At 48.5% G+C, this 24,803-nt stretch overlaps 1 protein-coding gene across 17 annotated transcripts in view; it reads right to left on the bottom strand.

The window, feature by feature from the left end:
• The window catches only part of syngap1b (synaptic Ras GTPase activating protein 1b), a 98,889-nt gene that overhangs the window by 20,164 nt on the left and 53,922 nt on the right, over window positions 1-24,803 (bottom strand). For 9 of the 17 annotated variants that reach the window (XM_078094583.1, XM_078094577.1, XM_078094587.1 and 6 more), the window contains 12 exons: window positions 14,372-14,856; window positions 11,744-11,865; window positions 7,550-7,703; window positions 7,165-7,263; window positions 4,112-4,351; window positions 2,932-3,267; window positions 2,689-2,833; window positions 1,930-2,074; window positions 1,592-1,828; window positions 1,021-1,222; window positions 416-654; window positions 57-258 (listed from right to left, as the gene is read on the bottom strand). In XM_078094583.1, coding sequence (XP_077950709.1) covers window positions 57-258; window positions 416-654; window positions 1,021-1,222; window positions 1,592-1,828; window positions 1,930-2,074; window positions 2,689-2,833; window positions 2,932-3,267; window positions 4,112-4,351; window positions 7,165-7,263; window positions 7,550-7,703; window positions 11,744-11,865; window positions 14,372-14,856 — 2,606 coding nt within the window. The remainder of the gene's footprint in view (window positions 1-56; window positions 259-415; window positions 655-1,020; window positions 1,223-1,591; window positions 1,829-1,929; window positions 2,075-2,688; window positions 2,834-2,931; window positions 3,268-4,111; window positions 4,352-7,164; window positions 7,264-7,549; window positions 7,704-11,743; window positions 11,866-14,371; window positions 14,857-24,803) is intronic. The other 8 variants (XM_078094588.1, XM_040164267.2, XM_078094590.1 and 5 more) reach the window with 3 other exon arrangements.

Below are 24,803 nucleotides of genomic sequence, written 5' to 3' on the forward strand. Positions count from 1 at the left end.
ACAGACCTAGTGGATGGGATGGTGATTTCCCCCCGAGTCAGCGTTATCAAACTCACCTTAGGGTCTGGTTCCGTGATGTCCGAGCTGCTCGTGCAGTAGGCCGGGCTGGATCGGGCCAGGGGAGGGCGCGATACGTAAAACATGTCTTTGGAGGACGCTCGTTGGAGGTGGTCGCGGTCCTGAAAATTCATCTGGGAGCGGGATGGCATGACCCCTCCGGTGGAGGTGGGGGAAGGCAAGCGAGTGATATCTATAGAGCTGGAGGACAGCGGTGAGTAAGGTCTAACAAAAGCTGAAGATGGGAGACTGAGAAGTCGCTGGAGGCGGTCGATACTTCTCAATGCGACACAACACCGGACAGATCAAAAGGCCGACAGATCGAAAGTTTCAGAATTTACAGATGAACGCGGCCTACCTGTTTAGATCCCTCATCATGAGATTTTGGAACTCGGAGGATATTCCCCTGTTGAAGCTCGGCCGTGACAGCAGCCTGTCTGCCTGCCTCTCCTGCACCCGGTCGGTCTGGTGGCTGGGCTGCCTCTGCAGGTGCGGGTTGCGCAGGGCCATGCTGATGTCATTCAGGAGGCGGGGCAAAGGACCCAGTTTGATGATGGCATCCTGTGGTTCAAAGAAAACCATTTTGGCTGAGTTTTGCTGCGGAATTCAAAAGATAATTGATTTTTGAGTTATCTTACGAGAGCTGTACAACTTTTGTTGCCATCAGTATTTTTCTACCGGAGTGCATTATATTATCATGTGTTGCTATTATTCATTTACCTGAATGGCAACGTGATTAAAAACACAGCGGTATTACCAAATAATGACAATAGATAATTGATCTAAAAGTCCTGTGTCAAAACGGTGAAAAATCGTAGTAACAAATAAAAAGGGTTAATGTTACATGAATTTGAATATTCTTATTATCTCAAAATGTGGCGTCAATAATGGTTTTGTCGAGGTCCGAGTGTGGAAGCGTGTGTTTTTTGAACGGCACAGAGGACGCGCCATGTTCGGGTTTACCTTGCTGAGCTGAGCGATGACCTCCCAGAGGAGACTGTGGAGGATGGACAGCTCCCTGCCCAGGTCGATGTAGCCCTCGAAGCCGCCCGCGTTGCTGACGCTGTCGAGGTTGGAGATCTCGTAGAGGAACTGCTGCATGGAGCCCCACTCCATCTCCAAAAACTCGTTCATGAAACACATGTAGTCCTCTTTATTGCCAAACCTGCAGACGGGAAACGAGGTGAGAAAGGGGAAAGGGACGAGAAAATATCGGAAAAAAAACTGTGAGCGTTGTTTTGGCGGGAAAATGAAATGTCAACAGCAACAAGTTGTGATAAATTGTGCTCCACGTCATGATTTCAGAATGGAAGGGCAAAAATGAATCAGATTAAATCAACATTGTTAGGTATCAGTTAGTTAGTATTTTGAACTAAACCCACGTTGTTTCATAGTGTTGTTGTTTTGGATCGGTTGCTCCTACATTTTACCAACTGGATTAATCATGACTTCTGCTTGATGTTCATGTCAGACGCCGTCTACCGGTTGAGGACTTGGATGCAAAGCGCACAAACAACACAAGTAGTACACTGACTTGGAGAAGTTCGCCAGGTTCTGCACCACTTTGGCGATGAGGGTGAGCGTGCGGGACGTCTGCTCGTCGGGGTACTCCTGCGTGAGGTTGAAGAGCGAGGGGGACATGATGGCCGGACACAGGAAGCGCAGGAAGAGGGAGCCGCTGATGAGCCGGTCGGCGATGTCTTCCCGGCCTCTCTCGGCGCAGCGCACTCGCCAGGAGGCAAAGACCTCCTTCAGCTCTCGAGGGAACACGCTGAGGAGGCGACACGCACCGCGCGTCAGGAGTCGGGAACTCACTTTTGTCGCCAGCTGTCATGCACCTTTGCGGCGGAGCGCTGCAGCGACCACACTCACCAATGGGAGTTGACGATCTTGCAGAGCGCCAGCTCGCAGCACATGCGGAGATTGGCTTGGTGGTCTGGGAGCACGGAGGGGGGGGTTCTCATGGGGTCCACTTCGCAATTTTCCTCTGACTCATACAAGGCCCTTATGAACTCCCCTACGAATGATATTTCATTAGTAACGGCCAAACGGATCAGTTCAGCGACGTTATTACAGAAACAACCAGCAGTACAAAAAGGCAAAGGCAAAGTATTCAATACATCGAATGCAGTGTCCTTACGAGACACAATGCAGTTATAGTCAATGATTTAAGCAAATTGGAAAGACACTTTAAGACCTCGATTTTACGCCTGAAAAATTCTATGAAATCCTTTTTCTAATCTTGATAGACTGATTCGGAGTTGGTGTTGACTAACAATGAACGTTTTTAAATATGCATGAGAATACAAGTTAAAGAGAGCCTCTGACACCCATCTGAGCATCTTTACATTGTCTATTTTAGGCATTGTCTTAATTTAATCATTTAATTTAATCTAATTCTAAAGTTCATTATCATCCCTCTACCCGAAACTATTTAATTTCATTCATTATGTTATCTTCTACATTACATTGATGTGTTTTGAAATATATTCAAATTGATGGAGAGCAGTTTGAGCTGCAGTGTCTGTATGAAAAGTGCCACTCAACGTGTATTAGATTGTGTTTACCAACACCCAGACTAATGCTGGTAGGATACACCAGTATACCCAGCGACGCGCTGCTGCGGCTCACCTATGGCGTCCTTGAGGTACTTGTGTCCGATCAGCTTGAGGTACTCTTCTATGGCTTTCGTGGCCAGAGTGTTCTCTCTGAATATGAGGTGCTCTCGGTCCATGAATCGGTCTACCTCGCACATCGCCATGTCTGACAGGAAGTCCTGGACAAACAGTTATTTTTTTTAATTTATTTTTTTATACACACCCTGTTTGCAGAACCAAAAAAAGGCTTGAGGATCAACCTTAAGGAGCCCCTTACCTTTGCTTTCCCGGTGCTTTGCAGAATGTGCACCAACGCGCAGGCCACTTCCTCTTTGCTCTTGACGCTGAGCACGGGCTCCAGCACAGCACACAGGGTGCGGTAGTTATTGGTGACGTACTCCGCGAACTCCTTGTACAGCTCCATGGGAAGGATGTTCATGGTCTGGAAGCGGGACTTGAGGCGCAGGGATGCGTTGATGATCTTCCCCCCGCCGCCTCCAGCTCCCTTAGTGAGCACGCTGGGCTGGATGACCGGGTACCACTGCTCCACAAACTGACGCCCGGTGATGCTCGAGATGGGGATGCTGACGAGCCCCAAGTATGTGCTCTTTTCCTTCGGGAAAAAAAACAAACAGGAGGTATTGGTCGAGGTAAGCCGCTGGACCATCGGTCGGAGATAGAAATGAGTTGCTTTCCTGTTGTTTCCTCAAGTGACAAACCGTAAAACGTTTCGGGGGGGCTGATCGGGTCGCTGATCCACAGCAATGACTCAATGATTACGTCATTAATTAAAAATGTTTCTGGATTGTCTTCGTTTGGAGCCCTCACTCTGTTAGTGGACGGACTCGCTGCGGTTTGAAGACCCTCCCGCTTCCCTCCAACCCCCGACTCAGGACGCATAACCCAAAGCATTTTGTTATGAAGCCATTAACGCAAATGATAAAAAGCGGTGCCACTGCAGACAAGGCCCCATTTTGCTGTTGGCAATTTCATTAATAAGCCACTGAATGAAGAAGCAGCCTTTTAGCATAATGTTATTTTCTCTTTTTTTCGTCTTAGTTGGACTGATTCTGTTGTACAATATTGAAAAAAAACACTTTCGACTAACTTTAAAATGAACATTTAAGAGTTCATTTTTCATCCTGTTTTGCCTTCATGTGGAAACTTTTTTTTTTTTTTTTCAAAAGTCTAAATTTAGGAGGGAAACATGTGACTCCTTTGCTGCCAAGTTGTCTACCAGCTGTGTCTGTCTGCTGCTGAGTAGGTACAGTAAAGCGTGGGGGGGGTGGAGGGGGGGTCCTGCTGAAAACAGCTGCTTAATGGGGCAGAGAACGCCGCCATGAGAACAGCGACAGTGAACCACTTCATCTTAAAGCAATAAGTCCCGTGTCACCGCTGCTGTCACGCCAAGCCCTCGTCGGACCTGCGCTGTTAACCCGACAGGCGCCCCGGGTCACCTTGCGTCTCTTCTTGTCCGTCTCCTTGTACAGGTGAAGGCGCAGGTTGCGGACGGCTGGCAGGTTGTTGAATTCGAAGTGCTCGCCCCAGAACACGGTGTCCGTGCGGGGCTTGCTGGTGGTGCGCGCGTACAGCATGTCGTCCAGGCACAGCTCGCAGTAGTAGCGCTTCTTGGCTGGAAGCTCGCGGGCCTCGATGATCCACAGTTTGAGCACGTTGTCCACCCTCCGGCTGTTGTCCTGCGGGGGGGGGGAGGGGAGGGGGGACGGGGGACGGGGGGGGGGAGTCGGGTCAAAGGGGGGAGGGGGGTGGGAGTCAAGTGCATCCGGTGTATTAAAACGCAGGGGACAGGGGAAGATGGAAAAGCGCGGCAAACGACAAAGAGAAGAGTTCTGAGGTATGGAAACCGAGACGGCGTGCGTGTGTGTGTGTGTGTGTGCGTGTGTGCGTGTGCGTGCGTGTGTGTGCGTGCGTGGGTAAAAGGGCGGCAGCTGGTCGGCCTGCGGGAGGAAATGACAGGACGTAGGTGGCGACATGGCGAATCGTCGGCTTTTGCAAAGTGATCTAAACTCTGGACTGGAACACAGAAACATACGTCAGCGTGACAAGGACACAGAAAAAGAGGGATAACAACAACATCAACAAAAGCGTGAAGAACAACACCGCGTGAACAGTTTAACCGGCTGAATAAAAGTAGTTCACTTAAAAAACGTACACAAGGACACAAATGACACGATGCAGGTGTGCTGCAGAGACGCGGGACAAACAATGGTGGCAACGTTTCTGCAGACATCTCGGCTCCCCAATCGTGCTCACGAAGGCCGAGCTATATTTGACATCCCCCACGGGAGGAGGGAGTGCCGTGTTTGGAGTGATGGTCCTGGGGGGGGCGCGGCGGCGGGCTGACCCATTTCCACTGGGCCCGAACACCATTGATTGCTTCGTACGAGTCAATGTGCGAGTACCAGCTCCTAAGTTCCCCATTTGCATGCTCTTTGATGACCGGCGGCAAACAACACAAGGCGTCAAATTAATTCCCATCGCCTGAGTCTGAATGCGCCGGGCATCTGGCGGCTCAGTTTGCAAGAGCACGTCGGGCGCCGCGGCCCCAGCGTGGGCTCGAGTGCTCCGCCTTGATACCGCATAGATATTTTACGGTTACACTCAGATCTCGATTTTGCAACCAGAAAGAAAACTGGTCCAAACATGAAAGCGGGTCGAAAGTGGCTGGTCCCACAACAAATAACCGAAGCTCAAAGAGGGAATCAAAAGGCTCCAGAAGGTTAAGAACCGTTATGATTATCTTTGTCTCGGCAGTGGGTCTCATCTCCGTCGTTGCATCTGGGCTCGGAAGCTCGTGTTGTTTGGGGGCGGGAGGGGCGCGGCTGTGGAGACAGAGCCCCCGTGTGTCCTTGGAGCTCCGTGACTCAGCCAGGACCCCCGCGGGCCGAGCATCTGGACCAGGCATTCAGCTCGGGCAGCGTTTCATCTCAGTCTGGCTTAATAACTCTTAGTCCTCGGCTGACATCAGGGCCGCGTCGCCCGTTCGCTTTCTTTAATAACAGCGACGGGGAAATGTGGGACAATTTTGCTGAAATATGAAATCTGGGGGAAAATTAGGATATTGGTTTTTGAGCCGCGATATGAGGGGCTGAGATTTGCTGTTTTTTTAAGCTGCGAGGACGGAAACAGCCGCAGCGCCTTGAAAGCTGCACCTTTTATGTGAGAATACACCTTAATATCCGCTTAACTCATAACGAAGAGCTGCATCTCATCTGCATTGATACGACTGTAATCTGTCACATGAACGACCAGCTGTCATTGGGCCAAATGCAAGAACCATTTCCTTTTCTCATCCCACACCTCGTACTTTTTATTTTCTGCGAGGTTCGTCTGTAGGGAAGATCAAAGACGGATTCACCAAACCTTTTATGTAAATCCCTCATCTCACGAATGTTCATGACTGCAATGAGAGCAGGTCACAGGGACATGAGGGCCGTGGAGACATTACACGGATTATCCTCATGGCCTCCGGTGGGTGAATAACTGTCGGGTGCCACAGAGCATCAACCACCCAGAGGCTGTGAACTTTACAACGGAAATATAGAAATCATACATTTTTAAAACCTTCAACCCTAGATCTATATTTCAGAATAGGATCCAGGCATTTAGGTCGAGGTATTGTGACTGTAAAAGTTGTTCGCGGACGCATGAAACAAACAAAGGTTTCCATCCGAGTGTAGAACTCTAAAGAAAATACCCAGATGCCACATGAAGTCGAATGAACCGATTTGTTCCTCCCGTGGACCACAAAGCCTCTGTCAATGTAAGTGGAACCTCTGAATATGTCTGTTCTGCACAACATGACTGGCTGATGCCTTTACTTGCCCTGCAAAAGCTTTAAAAAAAACACACTATTGACCCTGATACTTATTATTGGCATTATGTATGAATGTCAATGCAAAAAAAAAAACCTTCTGTGTTTTAGGGCCTTTAGGAATTTCACTGTGCGAGAAAATAAGTAAATGCCATTAATCTCTTATCTCCATTAATTGCTGTCTTTTTACCAGCAATTAAGAACAACATCTGTTATTTCAAGTGGTTCCTGCACGAGGCCCTCAGTGAGAAATCACCTGGACTCCTTCGTCCCTCTGCGGGACGCTCCAGCACCGAGTCCCACTGACACGCTGCGTTGGTAAACCAGCCCGCTGCGTCCCATCTAATGACATCACATTGCCCCCATTTGTGGATGTCGAAAGTTTCTGAGAAAGCAGCGATTTGGACCCTCCGCCCTGCGACGCCACTGTGATTCGTTTGCGCGGAGATGCGACTAAAACGGTTCAACACAGACACACACACACACACACACACACACACACAAAGACACAAAATAAATGGGAGTCCACACAGAGCAGTGAGGCGCTGCGCTCTTGTTGGAAACAGACAACGACGGGAGACGGGGGGGAGGGGGGAGGAGAGAGAGAGACACACAGACAGAGGGATCATCCTCCTACTTCTTCTACCTCTACCGCATCCCTTTCTCTCCCCTCACCTTGTTGGGCTTGACAGCTCTCTGCAGGTTCTCGATCCATTTGTCTCTCTCTGCGGCCGAGCGACACGCAAAGCACTTGGTTCCCGACGCCGTGGTCACCTGAGGTCATAGCCAACGGTAAATTCATCAACCACAGCCATTAGTTACTATGGAGACTGCGACCGAGAGGCGCCACGACAATGACGTGCAGTCACTCTGGACCTCTCGGCGGCGCTCCGCTAATGGAGAGATGGTGGGAAGAAGGTGACACCCTCGAAAAAGGGCTCATTGTTTCTTTCATTCCTCACATGTAAAAAGAAAAAAAAAAAGACACTTTTCTCATCGCCGACACGGAACAACGCTGTTGGGTGATATTTACCGTTACTGTGCAGCGTGCAGTTCTCACCTCGAAGCAGTACTCTTGTCCCAGGATGCTGGAGTGGACGGGTTTGATGATGGCGTCCTCGTCCAGGGTGAGGTCCAGCGCCTCGGCGGCGCTGCTGGGGGACAGCAGGGACTCGTGGGAGTGGGACTCTTTGAAGCTCTGCATCAAACGGGTCCTGGGAGGAGGGTTAGCGGTGGTTAGACGTGGGGACCGGAAGGAGGCTTTTTCATTTCGCGTCGCGTGTGCAAGAGAATGCAGGACGGCGCTTGTCCACAAGTTTACGCGCCGCGTAATGACTGAAAGCCGCGGTAGTAACCTTGTGATGCTGAGGGACACGAGGAGAGAAAGAGCGCGCTGCACTTCAGGCAATGAAAAATAATGAACATTTTGAAACTATTCATTTTGAATAATTTAACAGGCAGCTTTGAAGCGATCCTCTAATAGCACACAGGTCATTAGCAGAACGCTTTTAGAAAATCCAGCAGATGGAATGGACAGCAAAGGGACTCAATAATATCATTTCTTCATTATGTCCTTTGTTTCAGTGTAAATAATTGCTTGTGTCATGACAGCTTCATACACAGCCAGAAGAATATGTTGTTCCATGTTTATCTATTTTGCTCGATAAAATGATTTTAGTTATGTGGTTGTCTTAACGGATGTAACTGGTATTTCTCCTGCAGGCAAAACATGTGGAACTGTACGAACACTATCTAAAGATCAAAAATGATTCCTAATAATATTTCCACACTCATCCAGACCCAGAAGTAAGAGAACGAGGTTTCCTCTGAAGCCCTTTCCATCACGCTCTCACCCACACACTCACTCCCACACACGCATGCAGGGAGGCATGTACCACCACCAGTCACTAGAACACACGTATGATGAAACAGCGCGTCCAACCCGGAGAGCGAGGAGGGACGCTGAGGTGTGACCAAGCCCCTCGCAGGAGGAAAGGGAGGATGGAAATAGGAGGAAAAAGGAGCGAATAAAAAAAGAAATACACCGTATAAGTCCTCGGTGCCGCGTCCGACTCTTGGCTTCTCCCCGGCGCTCGCACCGCTTTAACCCGACATTCAATCATACTGTTCATCACCGGTGCACTGATTACATGTAGGGAACCAGGGGGGAGACGGAGAGAGAGAGAGGGAGAGGGAGATAAAAATAGATGCAAAGGAATGAGTCAGATTGGGGGGAACACAGAGGAGAAGGGAGAGAGAGAGAGAGAGAGAGAGAGAGTGGGGGAGAGTGGGGGAGGTCAGGAGAGGAAGTGGTGAGGGGACGGAGGGAGAAGACGTCTCGGGGGGAAGTGGCTTTGATTATATAAACAGAGGAAGATGAGAGGACGGGAAGGGAGGAGGAAAGATGGACTGAGGAGGTCGAACCAGGTAAAGTCAAACATGCAGAGGAACAAACACACACACACACACACACACACACAGACGCACAACACAATGAGAAAACGACCTCAGTACCAGAAACAAGGATTCAATTAGCAGATGATTCTAATATTGAAAACACGTTTGGTGCTTTGCTGCAGGAAGAAATTTAACTCAACTAAAGTTTGAGTGTAGAGCACAAACGATTAAGTCAATTATTAATTAGTCCGTTGGCCCAAAACATATTCTGTTTTTGAGTTAATACAGGCAAAAAGGTCAAACATTTAATACAAACGTTTTTTTTGGGTTTTGTTTTTTTTCTCTTTAGTTTTTGCTACAATGTTGTTTTTAATGAATGTTTATTTTTATCGAAAGACTAAATCTTAATGCGCAATCACTTTAGAAAGTGTGTATTTTAGACACTGTTGTAATTGATAATGTTATTTTAAACACAAAACTACACATATTTGAGGCAGAATTCCACCGGGTGGATCATGTCGAACTAGCGGCTCTTCCTGCCGTCCTCGTGCACTTTGCTCTCAACTCGCCATCATTTAACGTCTGTGTTTGAAGTGGCAACAATCTCCCCACAGGACGTTTTCAAACCACGTTTTTTTAGGGACACGGTGGTGGTCGTCTGCAAACCGTGTGCCGCGCAGGGTTACAACGTTAGATGATGAGACGGCGGTCACCTAGCACCTAGCCTAGCCTAGCAGCTAGCTAAACAGCTCTCTCCATCTCGATGTAACCGACTGCAGCTAGCGGCCGTTCTTCTTCCGCGTTCAACTTCCGGTTTACTTGGAAGCAAACAAACGTACGTTAACTACGTTAAAATATTTTGTCGCGTTAATCTCGTTCCCATTAATCGCATACTTGAGGATTAAAATATGCGCATGACTTATTCCTGCAGGTGATCACGGGACACTGAAACGGACATACGGAATAATTATGTGTGAGTTATATGACGGGGGGACTGAAAGTGTTTCATAGGAAGGGAACTCTCAGACCTTTTGGGTATTTGCACCAACGAAATGTTTACAGAAAATACAATATATCCTTGTTTTAGAGCCCGTTTGGGAGCTCAGAGGCACGTTTACGGCAGTGTGACTGTCAGACTGGTTGGAAAGCAGCAGGTCCTCTCAGCAAATGGGAATAACAATGATCAACGCTCCAGATGTTCCCCGACATGCCTGAGAGAAAACATCCGGGGGCTGAGACGACGGCATTCAACCTCGGCTCTTGACTATTTCGCCCGTTTTCTGCCTTCTCAGACATCCGAAAACCTCCCCGAGTGAATGCATCCTCTGCAGAGCCGCGGCTCCGGCTCTCTCCTCGCTGCACTGATGCCCCTCGCTTACACGAGCAGGACGACCTCGCTCTAGCGGGAGTTTAGAGACCAACTGAATGGACCAAATTATCGCTCTGAACTATTCCTGGATTCATTCATTTGTTCATCAACAGACAATTACGTGGCAGTTATTTTGACAGTCTATGAAAGTGGCCGTCGTTAAAGCAAACAAATCAAAACTTCTTGTTGAGGCTTGTAATGTGCAGACGGTGAAAGTGGATATTTTGGGCTTCTGGACTCTTGGTTGGATGAAGCAAACTATCTTGAAGACATTATGTTGGGCTTTAGAGAATTGTGATTTTTGGGGTATTTTGTGGCGACACAGAAGACAGATTATACTGAATGTATAATCGACTACTGTGATTGGCTAAATGATCCAGTTAGAGACTAAATACTGTTATTTGCGGTTTGGCCCTTTTCTAAGGGAGTGGTTTCCAAATGTTCTGCTTAATTTGCTAGTAAATGTCCTCCCTCATTCATTTCAGTCATAACATCTCTACCATTCATCAAGGCGGAGCTGCAGGTTTTTTATTCTGCGCAAGAGGCTTTACTCAAAGTGTTGATAAAACGGAATAATGAAAGGACGCATGTCTGAGCCTGCACTTAAAATGCACCGTAGTTGTTTAGCAGCAAGACGAGCTCACTTGGAAACTCACAAATTATTGTTTCATACATCTCCGGTTTCTGCTTTAAAATCTAAACTTACCAGAGCAAACTAAAGCAACAAAAACTAAGAAAGAAAAACAAAACCTGGCACAATGAGACCATTTCAGAAATGACCAGTGTGAGTCTTGTGCCGCTGTGCCTGATCAATGCCAGTGCTGCTTCAGCTATGTACATGATACAGAGGAGGTGTAATTAAGCAAATCTCCCACTGACTCATTATGGTCTGGACAGCCGCCATGTGGCTGTCTGCTGGTTGCCATGGAGAGAGGGAAATGTTTTCTCGTCGCTCGGCAGAGAAACAGCGATGGCGCTGAGAGTTTTTATTGTAAGTGACATTTTGAGTGTAAAGTAAACAAGAACGGGTGGATGGGAATAGATAAAAAAGGGGTTGAGATGAAGAGATAAAAATAGGTGAGAAAAGAGAGAAAGAAAGAAACTGGTTGTGAGAGAGTCAGAATGAAATAAGAAATAATAAAAATAAAGAGAAATAAATTTAATTGTATAGATTTGACATTTGAATGTACCATTGTCATCATAACCATACACTCTGCATACCTAAAATAAGAATATTATTACTCATTTCTGAGCCGCATCCACCGTGTCTAATAAAACCCACATTGATTCCCTGCGCTGCGCCTCGTCCCAACTTCCTGCTTTGTAAAGTCTCCCTTGATGGGAAAGTAGACAGTTTGTGATTCCATCACATTTGACACAAATGAAAAATAAAAACAAAAACGTGACCTCACACATGAACGCACGCTGTGTGCACGCGAAGGCAGCCGCAGCAGGTCAACCCGCAACAACAGAAATGACCTCACTGACCTGTCCTGGTCGGCACTGCGGAAGCGGGGGAGGATCATGTGGCGGAAACTGCTGGTTCGGTCCAGTTTGGGCTGACTCTTTGCCCTCTTGATCGAGCCCTTCAACCTTCTGCTGAGGAAACTCTGCAGCGGGTGGAGGAGGAGAACCACGAGAGGGCACGAACAGGTGGAGGGAGGGATGATGGGATGGTTTGAGCAGGACGATAATGAGAAGGATCCCCGGGGAGTCGGTGGGGTTTGTGTCCGGCGTGTTTGCAAGTAACACCAGAACCAGATGGAGACAAATGAAACACACGATGCGTGACGGGAGAGAGCACAAGGTACATTTATTATGAACGGGGAATCACACGGCCACACGCGTGTCCACTGCAGTGCTGTAACAGGTCCTGTGGTGGGCAGTGGTGAGCCGCACAGTTCAACGACAAGCTGAGTCGTTCAGGTCCAACGTGCAGGTCCAGTTCGCCGCGCGGGTGCTTCCTCATGCGAGCGAACGACTCAATCGGAGGCAGCGGAGCAGGAAGTCACACAGTCATAACGGAGGAGCGTGACCCCGCCTGAGTTTTAGTAAAGCTTCAGGGTTTTTTTTATGTGTGCTGATTGGTTTGGGTCTTAAAACCCGCCTACAGCAGCAGCACCACCGCTGCATAGCAGGGAGCTTCAACTCCATTTGACTTTGTGTCATGATCAGTCATTCGTATGCCCACCTGATCTGTCACTTCTGCAAATGCACCTTGGAAAAAAAGAAGATGTGACATTTTGATGACATTTCAACAGCCTTTTAAAAGCTAAACAATGACATCGTCACTTTCGCAGACCATAAATGTGGGCTTTCATGCTGTGAAGGTAACTTCAGAACTCAAAGCGCACTCTGTGCTTTTTCTTTGTGCCTGAGAGAATCTCCTGAGCTCTCAGGTGCATCCTGAAGACTCACAGCAACATCATTCATGTACCTACAGCACAAAAGCATCCTCGCGTGGGAGAATGACTGCAGGGAAATGACACCTCATCATCTGGCTTGAGTCAAATGGCTTTGAAGCCTGTCTTGAGGATATGACTAAACACTTGGCTCCATCTGCTGGTTCCAAGCTAATGGCCTGCATGACTAAATCGGATTTGATAAGCCTCTCCGTCCGACACTTTAAGTCTCGGAGAGTAAAAGCATTGAGTGCACACGCCGAGGGAAAGAGCGTGAGGCAAAACAGCGCAATAGAGGGAGGTAATTGGGTGGGGGGGGGGCTTTATCTTTAGTCGCTGCGTTTGCATCTGTAAAGTCACTGTTCACATTTAAAGCTACTGAGAAGTTGTAAAGATGAGGCCTGACTGTGATGTCACATGAAAATAATATTTGCAATACTGCTAAAATACACTGTAGGACGATCTTTACATGCAAAATGGGTGTGTTCACTTATTTGAAGTACGTTTCCCTTACTTTGATTTACATTGTAAAGCGTCTTTGGAAAAAAGCGCTATAAAAAACAAAAGTATTATTATTATTTGTCAGTAAAAGGCCACTTTCGATTTCAATGCAGGACAAACACAGTTAACACCACAGCTCACACAACGGACTGTAACGCGATTCGTCATCCAATCAGAGAATTTAAAATATAACACTCAATCGTAATAAAACACAAAACTTTGACCATTAATTTGCATTGACTCTGCGTGTCTCCTGTAATTCGCTGGTCTGTGGAGGACCTGCTCGTGCTGCAGCAGGTAGTTTCCTGTGAAGGGAGGAGAACGCGTGCTGCCTCTTCTAGTTACAGCGACTGTGTGCAGACACCAGCACAAATAATGGGAGGGAGATGGGGAACAAAGAACACGGGCACAAACGTAATAAGCCACCGCTCCATCCTTTAAGCCCTTTCATGTGCACGTTTGGTACCTTGTGATTGAGTTTTTATTTCCACGAATAAAACAATAAACAGATTATTTTGGTCCGCAGACAAAATGTGTTTTGCCGCCAGCTCCTCTTTCCCTCTTTTCCTCAAGTTGTCTCCGGTATAAAAAAAGACTTTCTTTTTATTACCTGACTTCTGTTGACATTAAGGAATCACAGCAGGTGTTTTGCGTGTTTCACATTTACTTCAGACCGCCGTCAAACGGGTGTAATCTGTTTGGCTGTTTTTTATTTATTTCTTATAAGATTAAACTCCATCCTGGTTTCCTTTTAAACATTACCTAACGCGTATAATGCTAATAGATACATACATGTGCAACTGATAGACACAAGAAGATGAAAACTAAATAAAACAGCGTTGGAAAAAAGGATCAGCAACATGCTTTCTGGGCTTTTATTCACTTTTTCCTACTCATGTTTGCCTCCCTAAAAGCAGACTATACGACTGAAGAGGCTACTAATCGATTTTTGCACCATGAAAAATTAAAAAGCAATTGTTAACTAAAACAAATGATTAAGAACATACATTTGAAAATAACTTGACTTCCACACTATGGCCTCCTGTGATTCAGTGTATATGAGTTGACTCAGACTTCGGAGACCACAGGCGAAATTATATCATATATATACATATATATATATATATATGTATATATGAAAAGATATATATATGAAAAGAAAAAAAAAAGAAAAGAATATAAAAAATGCTTTAGCCATGTTCGTGTCACATACCTCAACAGGGGGAAGTGGAGCAATAAAAGTTCCTCCCGCCACTGGACTCAACCCGGCAGCCCTCCAGTCTCCGCCCCAGTACGCGAAGGGGGAGGAGGAGGAGGCAGCAGGCGAGCGGGGCAGGGTGAGGGAGAGGGAGAGGGAGGGGGAGGGGGAGAGGGGCAGCGAGTGGGGCGTTGGGGGCGTGCCGGGCCCTCTCCTGGAGCCCTTTCGCTGCCGCTGGCGCGAGGAGGGGGAGGGAGATACGGCCAGGGAGAGGGGGAAAGGGCGAGGCGGGGTGCCGCTGGCCCGGCCGCCGCAGGTGTGCGGGGGGCCCGGGGCGGGACGAGGGGTGAGGGACAGCGAGAGGGACGGGGGCAGCGAGCGGGGCCGGGGAAAGGGGGGGTTACTCACGGATTGTCGGAAGGGTTGAATTGGGGCAGTGGGAGGGACCTCCATGCTGGGCTGCTTCCCAGTGGCTATGCTCTTCCGCCGGGCGCGATGGTCTAGGAGAGAGGAAAGATAGACAGGTGAGACTCTAGCGGAGGAGGGGGGGGGGGGAGGGGGGCATTAAAAAAACAAAGCACTTATTGACTTCCTTCAGCGCGTCGGTGCCTAATGCACTGAACTGTCCGGAGAGGGAATAAACTCCCGTCCTTTGCTTGATGGATGATGGAGAGAGCGTAAACGTACAGAGGAGGAGGCCCGGTGGACCCGGCCGGCCTGTTTTAATCACTGCAGCGTCGACAAATCGCATCAGAAAACCAGAGGGAATGTCGGATGCGTGCATATACTGACGGTACGAACCCTCGAATAAATGTGGCACGACTCAACAAAATGTCAGGATGGGAGCATCACTGTCCCGAAGGGAATAGATGTTCACGCATTGTATGATGAAAGTCACGTTTGGGGGATGAATCAACAAAGGATTCAGCCACAAACGTCATCTTCAACTCGCTTGTGAAGTTACACTCAAGCAGACGATCCGACTGACCTCTAAAAGGCAGCTCTTGAGGTTTTAAAACACATTTTTCAATACATTTTTCTGCTTTACATGTACACACTGTGCATCGACATGTGTGCATCTGGTAGAGTTCACTGGATAACAGTTCCTCATGAACGTCTGCAACCGTTTAGGTTTGGTTCTGCAACAAAGTAGCACGGCTGTCTATTTCAGACGGACGTCGTCATCCCTAAAGCCGTGCAGCTAGGAAGGGAAAACCAGACGAGACAGAAATATGTGAACAGCATCCGGGACAGATTATTCTCGGCCGGATGATGACGAAGTTTTTACATTTCTGCTTATTTAAGTTGGTCACGTTTTCTTGTTAGTTCTTAATTGTTTTTTCTGGAGCATTGCAGCCAATCTCACGCTGACTTCTCAGGTAGTCTATGTCTGCACTTACTTTTGCTCTCAGCCTCTGCAGTCACCACAACACACACACACACACCTCATTTCTCCCACGCAGCTTTTTACATAAATCAAATAGTGCATCTATCACTCTACCTCTCCTCATCCCCTGGTCTCCTTTTCTTTCTCTCCTTCTCTCATACAGTCCTCTCATTCCAACCCCTTTCAAATACAGTATGTGTGGCGGCTAGAACCTTCCATTTTTTCTCCACATTGCCTCCATCTGTATTTATTTCATCCCCGTCGCCGCTCTCTTTTCACTCTCTTTCATTTACCCGTCCAAATGGCAATCTTTTCACCCGCAAAAGCCCGTCCAGTCCGTCTGCCTTCTCTCCCCCACATGAGGAGGGAAGAAGATGACCTCCGAGGTGCCGGTTGCCCACCAGACATCAAACAACGCCGGCGTCTATTCGCCCAAATCCACATTCCTCCAAACCACCAAATCAAACGGTGAAGGCTGAACGGTCTTTTAAATGAATTCTGAGAGCACAGGGTTCGTATAGAGACGGTGGGGCTCAATATCCAGCACCATTGTGTCAAGAGCGCTTTTAGCACTTGACGGTACTTGCACGGAAAGGAATTTAATTTCTCCTCAAAATTGTGTTTTGTAATAGGGTTACATAATTGCAAGCTTTTCCATTTAAAATACTTAAACCTGATGCTTATGAGAAGACAGAACATTATATTATATAGTAGCCGGTATTTCCAAGAAAGACTGAGTCTTCAGGGATTGAACCTCAAATATTCTTCATTTATCACAGTTTCTTAGACGTTACTCTGCAAGAAGTGTCAATTAACAGCAACTGTGGTGGGTGCTGCCCTGTACGGCCGGATTAAAATGCATCATAACCGGATCCATTTAAAAGGCTTCAGAACGGTGATATCAAGAACCACCTCAGAATATATTTTTTTTCGCAAACTAATTAGATTCTCCTGGAGGAGCCGATTTTGCCCAGCAGATTGGTGATTTAGCACCCAACTGGCATCAGCCTGAGGGTAAAAACAAAACCAAGCACACTGAAGTTTGGGCGGTTTCTGTTGGTTTAGATCCAGAAAGTAAGATCACCAAAGCAAGAAGTCTATGAGTTTGTGCACCATAAATCTGCGGATGATTAAAAAAAAAAAAAAAAAAAACGTTTTGGTGCCAAGTGGAAGTCAAAAGATTCATAGAGAGCACGCGTGTGTTATTACACCCTCCAATGGAGGGGTTCGTTGGGTTTGGATTTCTGTTGGAAACGGACCAGGTCTTTGTCCGCTTTAGCGAGTTGTTGTGTTTTTTTCGCCCCAAAGGTACAGTTCATGTGGACAAGGATAATAAACACTATTCTATATTTTAAAGTGGTTTTGTGGCGGTTTTACCACCTACTCGGACTGCCAGAGGATTGGAATCAGAGCCCACGTGTGAGCTGTTCTGTTCAGTGTGCGGCAGGTGCTCCGGACTGTGATTTGGCAGCTAATGTTGATTCATTTCTCAAAATCACTGAAAAACATCAGCGTTAATGTTGAGTATTTTATAAAAACAGAGAAATTCAGAATTGTGATAAACAGGTAGATTAAAAAACTTGATGTCTTTAAGGACAACTCAATTTGCTTACTAAGCAATTAGTTTATAAAGGCACAAATTCACGTTACATTTCAATAAGAAATCCCCAGAGTCATGGAGGCTTTTACTTTCTTAATTTTGAGACTGAAGCAAATGTTGGGATATAAATGCAGTTTCCCAAAAATATATGTATATTTCTAGACTTTCCCAGTGAGACACACTGCTTATATTCAGATTTGTTTGTGTCAGGGTTGCGGGTGGAAGGCAGGACTCAAACGCAGAGTTGTCAGGAAACACAAAGGACTTTAATAGTCAATGTTCAAAAACACAGGAACCGGGAGGAAACGCAGCAGGCAACATGTGTGACAAAAGACAATGACGCGACAAGTGACACAAGAGACACACGGCTTAAATACACAAGGGAGGTGCAGGTGATTGGACACAGGTGGAAACTATTAAGACGATCACAGGGGATGACGGGACAAGGCAGGAAGTGAAGTTACCCGGGGACACAAGTGGCAGAAAACTACAAAATATAACATGAAGTGAACCACACCGTGACAGTACCCCCCCCTTAAGGGCCGACTTCCAGGCGGCTCACACTAGAGCGAAACAAGGGGTGGGGGGGAGGGAAACCCGAGACGTTGGTCGGACCACCCGGGAAACTCTGGCGGGCGGCCCGGCGGGCGGCCAGGCGACCGGGGAGCCTCTGGGGGTCGGCCTGGCGGATAGGCACACTGCCGGGGAGCCTCCGGTGGTCGGCCCGGCGGACGGTCATTTGGCCAGCTCCGGAACGTCTCTGGCATGGCAGGCTCGGGGACACGGCAAACCTCCGGGGGGGTCGGCGGCGGCTCGGGTTCGGGGACACTGAACGCGTCAGCAGTTGTCGGCGGCCGCTCCAGCTCGGGGACACGGAACACGTCAGCAGTAGTCGGCGGCGGCGGCTCCAGCTCGGGGACACGGAACACGTCAGCAGTAGTCGGCGGCGGCTCCAGCTCGGGGACAGGGAACACCTCCGCAGTCTGCTCCGGCTCGGGGACACGGAACACCTCCGCAGTCGGCTCCGGCTCGGGGACACGGAACACCTCCGCAGTCGGCTCCGGCTCGGGGACACGGAACACCTCCGCAGTCGGCTCCGGCTCGGGGACACGGAACACCTCCGCAGTCGGCTCCGGCTCGGGGACACGGAACACCTCCGCAGTCGGCTCCGGCTCGGGGACACGGAACACCTCCGCAGTCGGCGGCGGCGGCTCCAGCTCGGGGACAAGGAACACCTCCGCAGTCTGCTCCGGCTCGGGGACACGGAACACCTCCGCAGTCGGCTCCGGCTCGGGGACACGGAACACCTCCGTAGTCGGCTCCAGCTCGGGGACACGGAACACCTCCGCAGTCGGCGGCGGCTCAGCCCCCCCCATAACCCACCCCGTAGCCCCCCCCTCAAGGGCCGGATCCCAGACGGCCCTCAAATCACCAACGGGAGGGTGGGAGAGGACCATGGGATGGGAGGGAGGGAGCCTGAGTCTCGGAGCGGGGACTGGGGGCGTCGGGGTCATGGCTGAGAGTCTCGGAGCGGGGACTGGTCGGGTCGGGGGCATGGAACGTGGGGCCGGTACTGGTCGGGTCGGGGGCATGGAACGTGGGGCCGGTACTGGTCGGGTCGGGGGCATGGAACGTGGGGCCGGTACTGGTCGGGTCGGGGGCATGGAACGTGGGGCCGGTACTGGTCGGGTCGGGGGCATGGAACGTGGCGCCGGAACTGGTCGGGTCGGGGGCATGGAACGTGGTGCTGGTACCGGGGGCATGGATCGTGGCGCTGGCTCGGGGGTCGGGGACATGGATCGTGGCACTGGCTCGGGGGTCGGGGGCATGGATCGTGGCACTGGCTCGGGGGTCGGGGGCATGGATCGTGGCACTGGCTCGGGGGTCATGGGCTTGGGTCGGGAGGCCGGGACGGGAATCTGCTGCGGCCCAGCGCGGGACATCTTGCGCTGCGACCGAGCGGGGTCGGGACGTCGCTGCGGCCCAGCGCTGGACATCTTGCGCTGCGACCGAGCGGGGTCGGGACGTCGCTGCGGCCCAGCGCTGGACATAGTGCGCTGCGGCCGAGCGTGGGGAGCATAGGTGGCCTGTAGTCGGACCGCAAGGTCCATTACCCGCTCCCAGTGCGAATCGCCGCCAGACGACCACGAAATGGTCTCCTCCTCTGGGGACCATGTGGGGGGCGGCGGATGGTGACCCAGATGCCTACTGAGGGCTCCAGATGGGGAGACGGAGTAGTACAAGTACCCAGCTGGAACCCCCGGGAGGACCGTTCCCCCACTACGGGCAGCCCGCTGGAGACTCCGTGGACCGCCCATTGCCAGACGGGTTCCCCTGAACTCGTCCAAGGGAAAAAACTCTGCTGAGTCCTTTCTTGGTCGCGTCATTCTGTCAGGGTTGCGGGTGGAAGGCAGGACTCAAACGCAGAGTTGTCAGGAAACACAAAGGACTTTAATAGTCAATGTTCAAAAACACAGGAACCGGGAGGAAACGCAGCAGGCAACATGTGTGACAAAAGACAATGACGCGACAAGTGACACAAGAGACACACGGCTTAAATACACAAGGGAGGTGCAGGTGATTGGACACAGGTGGAAACTATTAAGACGATCACAGGGGATGACGGGACAAGGCAGGAAGTGAAGTTACCCGGGGACACAAGTGGCAGAAAACTACAAAATATAACATGAAGTGAACCACACCGTGACAGTTTGTGTTGGTTCACATGTGGGGCTGAGATCAGAAGGGGGCATAATGATCCTTCCTCTTGCCACAGAGGGCAGATTATTGTGGATTTATAGCACACAGTCTACAAATGATTCGGCAAAACAGTGGAAGCACTGTGCAGTGAGATAAGTGTAAGAGGTTAAATGCTCCTTCATGCATGTCACCACTCTGCAATAATACCACTGACAGTGGTGCAAACATGAAACGTGCACATTTTAAGTCCGACGAAAGTGGCCAAGACGGTGTGTGTAGTTGTGCTCCTTCTATATTAATTCACTATACAAGTAAACTGTCAAAGGATATTATCCATCTATATATGGATTTTTTTATTTATTAAAAGGTGTGTGCACATTAGTAAATATTCTTATTCGCCAGAATGAGCTACAAGGTTACTTAAATACAAAAAAAGAATTGTGGGAAGAGCCATAATACAAAACATATTATATATTTAAGACATACGTTAATATTATTATTATTAATCCATTAAATTCATTGTATGTGTTTCTGTTTATGCATTTAGCTCATCTAAGCCGTAAAGGATTGATGATGAGGACCATGAGATGTGGTTGAAAGTCCAATTAAGTGGATCTTCTGTTAATATTGCTTCATCAAATCACGGGGTTGAGTTCCAGTGTTTGTCCAACAACAAGTACAGGTAAATGAGAAATAAGAAAACTGTGACCGATCTGCTTCTCTGATCCATCCAATAACTTACTTACTTACTAAACCGGTTTCCTTCTGGACTATATTCCTGATTCATTCTCCCCTGCGTTGTGTCCAACGCGTTGTGTTATGTTGAATCTTGTCTAACAGTAACACCTGCTGACATTTTCTCCTTTGATTGTTCATGGGTTTGCTACAGATTACATCCAACAAAAGCCCACCTCCTTTTTCATTTTACGAAATATTGCCTCTTCTTTTTTGCCCTAGTTTGAAAGAAAGACACTTACAAAAAGCAGGACTGCATTTGAGCCCAGAATAAAGCAGTTGCATGTGTTTGGATGCCGCCTATATTTTTTTTAAAGCGCACCTGGAATTACTCCACCTGCTGCATTATCCGTCGTTTGGTAAGAGGTGCCCAGAGCGGATTTGTCATTCTGGAAAATGGACACCCTTCAAATTGAAAACCGACCCAAATAGACTTCTCAAACACAGCACACAGTACACTCTTTTTACACTTAACATGCAAACGGTGGAGAGACGTGGGTGGCAGCACGGGCTGGGACTCATTCAGAATCAGTGAATAAATCATCTGATCCGTCATCTCTATGGTAATGGCAAAAATGTGAGCAGCGTGGCGAATTAAAACCGAGAGAAAATGCACGGTCATTGTCTTTTTTTCAACATCTCACTTCCCCGGTTTGTTACGTTGACAAAAGCATACGTCTGGAAGTAAAAAAAAAGTCTGGATCTATCCATTCATCGCACACCTCTCTTGCGGATCCAAACCCAGGCTTTGTTTTTTGTTGCCATGGCAATGCTTTTCCAACACCCCCCCCCCCCCCTCAACGAAGAACCTTATATTTCAGTTTCAAAGCGTGCACAGCTCTGAATAGAGAAGATACTCGTGCACAGCGTGGACACGTCTGGAGACCTTTTGAATTCGCTTGTTGTTCCTTTTTTGAAAATCCAATTACAAAATCGCTGTTTGGGGACGACGTAGAGGCGAGAAAGGCAGACTGGAAACCGCAGCCTGGATGGGGGGGGGGGGGGGGGGGGTGTGGGCCTTTGGGGTCATGCGGCAGGTAGACATGGTTGTCTTTTTTATTTAGCTGCTTAATAACTCATCCGTGTTTCCTTTCTATCACTGGGTTGAAGTGTCTGGAAAGATTGCCAGGTGAAAATGAGTCTCTCCAAATCTTGCGGAAATAAACCACTCGATTACATTTGTCGCGTCGTGGACTTTTGATCTGCTACTTGCCGACCCAAAATGTTCCCACGGAACACGTGACCGGATGGGGAGCGGTCCGCAGCGCTCGGCTGGCCTCGCTCGGGATACTGACCCTCCGCTAAGCCCCGCCCCCATCTGGCCCTCCGTTAAGCTGTCGGAGCCAGCAGAGGGCCCCCACTGTCACGAACCGCCCTCCCCGAGCAAATATCATCGCATTGGGGAAAAAAATAGATATAGAAGCAGGCCGAAGGGGCTACATATACATGATAAGATGGTTTAACCACATTTTTAACCACCCATTCAAGTCATTATTAGACTTTACTAAGCTTTGTACCTCTATGGGGAGACGGGGGACAATTAGCTTAGCTTAGACTAAGGACTAGTCACAAGGCTGAAACAGTAATCCAGGCTTTCTTCATGTTCACCTTTCAGTTATTTAATGTCTACAAACAATAGAAAAATGACAACTTTTTACGGCAAGTGTAACGAATTCCTGGGAAAAGGATGGACCAATATTCAGGTAATGTTTGTGAACAGAATTAAATATCTTTTAATTACTTTAGCTTTAAATGTGTTAGCAGGTTTAATATTGAAGTGACTAAACCAATTTCCTGCTATTTCCAGTCTCGATTGTTCGGCTGATTTAATGGCCTCGCGGTTCCACCTCCAGAGTTATTGTGTCGATACGAGAATGGTATTGATCCTCTTATTGTATGCGTATATACCAAAATGTCAAACTATTACATACTAAAAGTCAGTTCAGAATACACACAGTATAAGTGTTGATCGACCATGCATTTTCATTATTTATTAATCTTTCAGTTTCTTGGATTGGAAGGTGCTAAAACGGCAGCTAGCATCAAAAAGCACAAACGGATATGAGAAGTGAAACGCGTTCACGAGGGCGGCGCGCTCATGTGAACTCACCTGCACGCTGCAGCTGCTTTATTAAATCCATCATTTAAACTGTATTAAACTAAAGAGCCCCGCATGCCTGTCCTTCAATTGGTTCTTTTGTCCAAGCAACAATCCAAAAGCCAAAAATATACTTTATAATAAACTGAGAAAATTATCAATTGCTTTTCAACTGGCTAATTGTCGCAGCAATAAACGACCATGGACACGGAAAACAAATCCGTACGTGTGAAATACATGGTAGGGTACATGTGTGTTCACGTGTGCATGTATGTTTTGTGCGTGCAGCCATGTGCTGGGCAACATGTGAAATTCTGCGGCGCTCATTTTGAATGTAAATCTGATGTCAAGCAGAAAGCTGAAGAGGGAACGAGTGGGTGGCAAACGCTTCCAGCTTAGACCCTCTGAGAGAACCGAGAGAGCGACGGAGTTAAAAGAGTGGGAGGGAGGGATGTAGACACACATGAGCAAGAGGTTGGTTTAAAGAAAAAGGAAGCAGAAAAAGGAACACAGTGAGTGTGTTTGGGGGGGGGGGGTAAGTGTTCGTGTAGGAGTCGGGGGGGGGGGCAGCGCCAAAGCAACTCTGCGTGGAGTGAAGACAGGACGAAGGAGAGGGAGAGAAAACGGGAAGGAAAAAGGATGAGAGAGCAAGGGAGGAAATGCATCTGGTGGAGCGGTAACCAGAGAGGGAGGCGGTGAGGGGGCGTTGCACGGAGGAAGGGGGAGTTGAATGAGGGAGAGGGAGGGAGACCAGGAGCCAGAGATGGAGACTGGAGTGGGAGTGGGTGTCTTAATAGCGCTGAAATGCTCAGGGCTTTTTGTGTGTTTGCCTTTGTTATGATGGAGCGCCGGTTTGGCTCCCGGTTTGCTTTTGATCCATGAACCGTGCCTGCAAATGCAAGGCGGGTCCCTCCCGCGATCCTCTCTGTTACGTAATCTAATGTTTAACCGCGGTCGTCCATGCAGAGGGGGGGGGGGGGGGGGGCGGACGTCGAGCAGCACGTAGGCCGACGTTAAACACAGAGGATTTAACCCCGTCTCGCACGGCAGCAGCATCTCTCAGCAGACCTTGACCTCGCTATCAAAGGCCCCGCCAGCTCTGTGAAAACACATCGCTAATGGACACTGTGCAAAGCGGCCCCGGTATGTTGCCATGAATGATGTATGTCATGTCGGGGCTCCCAGTTAGTGGTGTGTTAGCTGAGCAGCCACATCAGGCCCGTGATGGTGAGGCGACGAATAATTATTCAATTTATCTGCCGTTCAGTTACTCTTGATGATTAATGGAAGCATCTTTGCGTCTATAATCTGTGAGAAATACCCACAGTCCTCTTCAGATGGCTTGTTTCGTCCAACGATCATATAAAAACTCCCATATTTGAGAAGCATTGTTGGTTATTAAACAGCAGGTTCGCTCCAACAAAAGTCAGTTTTATTCTTTCTAAAGCTTGAAGAAATAACCCTAATTTTCTGCTGGTGGCTTAACAATTTTGTACACAGAGCCCGTGTTACAAACTGGAGGCGTGGAGCTGGAAAGGTGTGGGCGTTAGGCAGGCGAGAGCGTCTCATGCAAGACGCTATGGACTCATATGGGAACCGTAGGATCCAGGGCTTTTTGGGCATGACTGATGGAGAGCCAATGTGCAACCATGAACCAGGTGAGGAAACACAAATCCACTCAGCATATCTTGAAAGCTATGATTCCAAAAAAATCAATCCAATCCTTTTACCCAAAACGTCTATTTTAGTGGCATTTAAGGGACGTCCTATTGCGTCCTGGGACCAGCGTGTTTCTTCAACCGGGCTGTAAAGACGGACGGGACGCTGTAGGCCTTTACAGCCTTTCACAAAAACAAATCAACAGTAGTTGATTAGTAATTAGCAGTACTAGTTAAGTGAGGGCGGATTTTATGGACATGGACGAAAA

The sequence above is a fragment of the Gasterosteus aculeatus genome, chromosome 20 (assembly GCF_964276395.1).
Source record: "Gasterosteus aculeatus chromosome 20, fGasAcu3.hap1.1, whole genome shotgun sequence".
In the NCBI taxonomy this organism is placed as follows: domain Eukaryota; kingdom Metazoa; phylum Chordata; class Actinopteri; order Perciformes; family Gasterosteidae; genus Gasterosteus; species Gasterosteus aculeatus.